Source organism: Sesamum indicum, linkage group LG12 (assembly GCF_026168435.1).
Source record: "Sesamum indicum cultivar Baizhima isolate 11 linkage group LG12, ASM2616843v1, whole genome shotgun sequence".
In the NCBI taxonomy this organism is placed as follows: Eukaryota; Viridiplantae; Streptophyta; class Magnoliopsida; order Lamiales; family Pedaliaceae; genus Sesamum; species Sesamum indicum.
In genome coordinates this window covers 9,129,263-9,132,673 of record NC_142668.1, presented here as the reverse complement: position 1 = coordinate 9,132,673, position 3,411 = coordinate 9,129,263, and the positions used below count along the sequence as shown (strand labels likewise).

Genomic DNA, 3,411 nt, shown 5'->3' with positions numbered 1-3,411 from the left:
TAATGCCACAAAAGCAGTTTACTATAGTTGAGTTATTGTCTGACAATATTGAAGACATTTTCAACTTTTTTTCTTCACTTCAGCTTCATTTGCAGAGATGAGGAGAGAGAGAGAGAGAGAGAGAGAGAGAGAGAGGTGTTTTCACTTGTGTTGGGATGAAAAAAATGGGAAGAGAGCATCTTTTTCCGCCTACGCCATGTCATCAGCCACGCGAGGTGCCAGGTATTTAAGTTGGGACGACGTGAGAATCGGAACCCTAAGCCCCAATTTGTCTTTTTGGATAATTTATAGGACTAAAATTGCTAGTCCTGTTAATTTGCCACCCTATACTTACGGGACTAATTTTGTAATTTTTCCTTTTAAGATGATGCAATTTTACCTTCCTGTTCATTTTAAAAAACATAGTGAAATAAATTGCTAATTTTTTTTTTCATAGTAAGATAATTTGCTTATTGTAATATCAAATAAATAAATTGCATTAAACCCAATTATTAATTACTACTCCCAACCATAACCATCTACAAACGCACACCCACATATATAGATAGGCAATAGTTCCCATGACATGGATTAAGCTAATTAATGATGGATTGTGGGAAGAACTCACGAAAACAGGCCACAAATCTTTCCATCTCTTTAGCAGGCAGAGAAACCAAGGCGTTAACTCTATCAAAACCGGGAAAGATCCAGCAAATGTCTTTCCTATAGCTCACCACTGGGCCACTGTGCATAGGCTTGCCCCATGGATACACCACTTCACCAAACCTCATTCTCAGCCATGAGCTCACCGTATACTCCCCACGAGGCCGCCCTTTGTTTATCTCCAACCAGTCTATCGTAGATTTTACGTACTCATCAGTCATCCGTTTTGGCCCTTCTGCCACCAACTCCACCAGCTTTGAAAATGGCCATTTTTCAATATCGTCACATGTTGCCGACGAATAAGCAGCTAGCACTGCGTTGCCGCAGTATGAATTTGGCAACGGCGGATTCAGCCTTGATCTTATGTCCACAATATTAAACAGAGTGGAAACTGTATCTTTGTTGTACTCGGTATAATTTGACAACGCTTTGCACCGCCATATGAGCGCTGCCACGACGATAAAGCTGGTGATCTTCGTGCTGGTAGAACTGATACTCTCCCTTGCTTTGTCCTTTAAATAATTGATAGCGTTTAAGGTTAGGCTGAAGACTGTATAATCCAATTCCTCCCTTTCGCAGTCGAACGCTGGAGGCCCCAAACCTGCAGGGAGATCGGGTTTGAAAAATTCAGGGTGTGGGAACTCCGCGTGGGGCGGAGATCTGGCGGCTAGAATGTGGCGGTCGTTGCATGGGATAATGGCCAAAGGCTTGTCGTCGAATGCTTGGGTGGCTAGATTTTCAATGAAGATTTGGGCGCTTGCACCGTCAAACAAGACATGATTCGTAGACATACCAATGGAGAAACCACCACACTTGAACGATGTTACCTGTGAACGACAAACATTAAAACATTACTGCCAAATACCAACACGATATATAGAATAAAATTTGGTTGGACGATTTACGAGTGAGGGAAAAATCCAATTTTAGTGTTATAATTTATGAGGTGACATTTTTTATCTTACATGAATTGATTTTCATAATTTAGTTTGGCAATTTTTCATCCTTTTTGAACGAATTTGGTCAAAAATTGCCAAGTAAATAGTAATTTTAGTCTTGTAACTTAGGGGGTGTTGGAATTTTTAATTTTATAACTTAAGATGTTGGCAGTTTTGATCCTAAAAAAATCGATTTATAGGATTAAATTTGTAATTTAATTGGGCATAAGTTACATTTATTTTTTCAATCAAATTGATCAGAAAAGGTGCAAAACTGCCAAAATCATAAAATTACATTATTCAATTGAGAAAATCAATTTGTACAGGATAAAAAATAACACGCTTAAGTTAGACGACTAAAATTGCGATTTCCCAAAGTGGTCAAGAAAGTAGTTCTATAACCTGGAAAACACACAGTAGCTGATCAACTTCTGGTCCCAAATTATCCAAGGTTTGAATCGCAAGCTGCCGGAATCCGAGGTTGGGAGAAACAAGGTCACCCACCTCAGCAAGCGAACACTCTGAAGAAGCCACCACGAAACCAACTCCAGCCGAATTGCAGTCGATCTCGAGGCGGCCCGAGTGCAGATTCAGTTTTAACCTTCCAGCCAAGAAATCATAGGGCACCAGAACTCTTTCTAGTGCCATCTTGAGCCTTTTGGCCACAGTTTCTGGAGGAAAATCAGGGTTGGCTTTGAAGAAATGGACAGTGACAACATCGAAGTTGAGAAACTGGTCGATGTTAGACAAGAAAAAGACTTTGTTCTCAGTTTGTTTTGCTGGGGAAACTAGGGTTGATTGCTGTAATTTGAGCTTAAGGTCTTGCATGGATGGAACGGGCAAGACGAAGGCCATTTTGTGGTGAATTCTTTTCTTGATGAAATGTAGTTAGTCATCGTCTTGATTTTGTTGAGTTAATTTATAGAACTTGAATAGCTTAAAAAGCTGGTGAGAAGAAATTAATTCACGTAGATGTCAAACATGTGAAATTAGGACTTTTTTGGTCTTATAATTTAGACATTTTAGTATTTTTATCCTCTACCTTTTTTAAAGATCCTAAAAGAGTTCTATAACTTTTTAATATTTTCTAATTTTAATCCTTTCGATTTTGAATTTTGCAAAAGTCGTTTGAATGAATCACTTACGCCTCACATGGTTCATTTGAATTCGGGCTTTTGTTTTTATTGGTTCCCTTTAGCGAAATTCAACACCTAAATGACCAAATTGTGAAATATCATAAAGTTAGAGAACTTTTTTGTAATTCTTAAAAAGATAAAAAATAAAAATACTAAAATTGTGAGGGGTGCATGATTTATGTCAACAACTTAGACAAATTTTAATACCGGAAGAATCAAAATTACGAAACATCAAAATATTACTAAACTGTTTTGTAATTCTAAAAGGATAAAGAATAAAAGTATCAAAATTATAGGATTAAAATCCATAAATGTGCTAGCACTATACTTTGGTGTAGTCAACCATCTAACTATGATAAATTAGGCATTAGGACATTAAAATTTGTATATCAACGTGGGACTAAGTAACTGGTATTTATTAAAAGAACAACATTTGTTAGGCCAAAGAAACATATATATAAATGTTAGCTTGAGTGAAGTCGAACCTATTAAACTGAAATTGTTGGCTCAAAGATATATATATTTTTTTTTTGGAGTTACACACACACATATATATATATATATATATTCATCGAGAGTAGGCCATGCACGCCAGCACTTGGCATATATAAATAGATCACTACAAAAAAAAGACCGGATTTATAAACAACTTTTTTATAACGGCCTCAGTCTTTGTAACATTTTTGTAACAGATT

General features: G+C 36.9%; 1 protein-coding gene across 1 annotated transcript; it reads right to left on the bottom strand.

Annotated features, from left to right (window-relative positions):
* Positions 1 to 460: 460 nt before the first annotated feature.
* On the bottom strand, positions 461 to 2,483 carry LOC105178602 (acyltransferase GLAUCE). Its single transcript, XM_011102113.3, has 2 exons — positions 1,983 to 2,483; positions 461 to 1,469 (listed from the first exon to the last, which is right to left on the bottom strand). Exons 1-2 carry the CDS (start codon positions 2,433 to 2,435, stop codon positions 576 to 578), a joined length of 1,347 nt encoding a protein of 448 aa, XP_011100415.1. The 5' UTR covers positions 2,436 to 2,483; the 3' UTR covers positions 461 to 575.
* Positions 2,484 to 3,411: the final 928 nt, after the last annotated feature.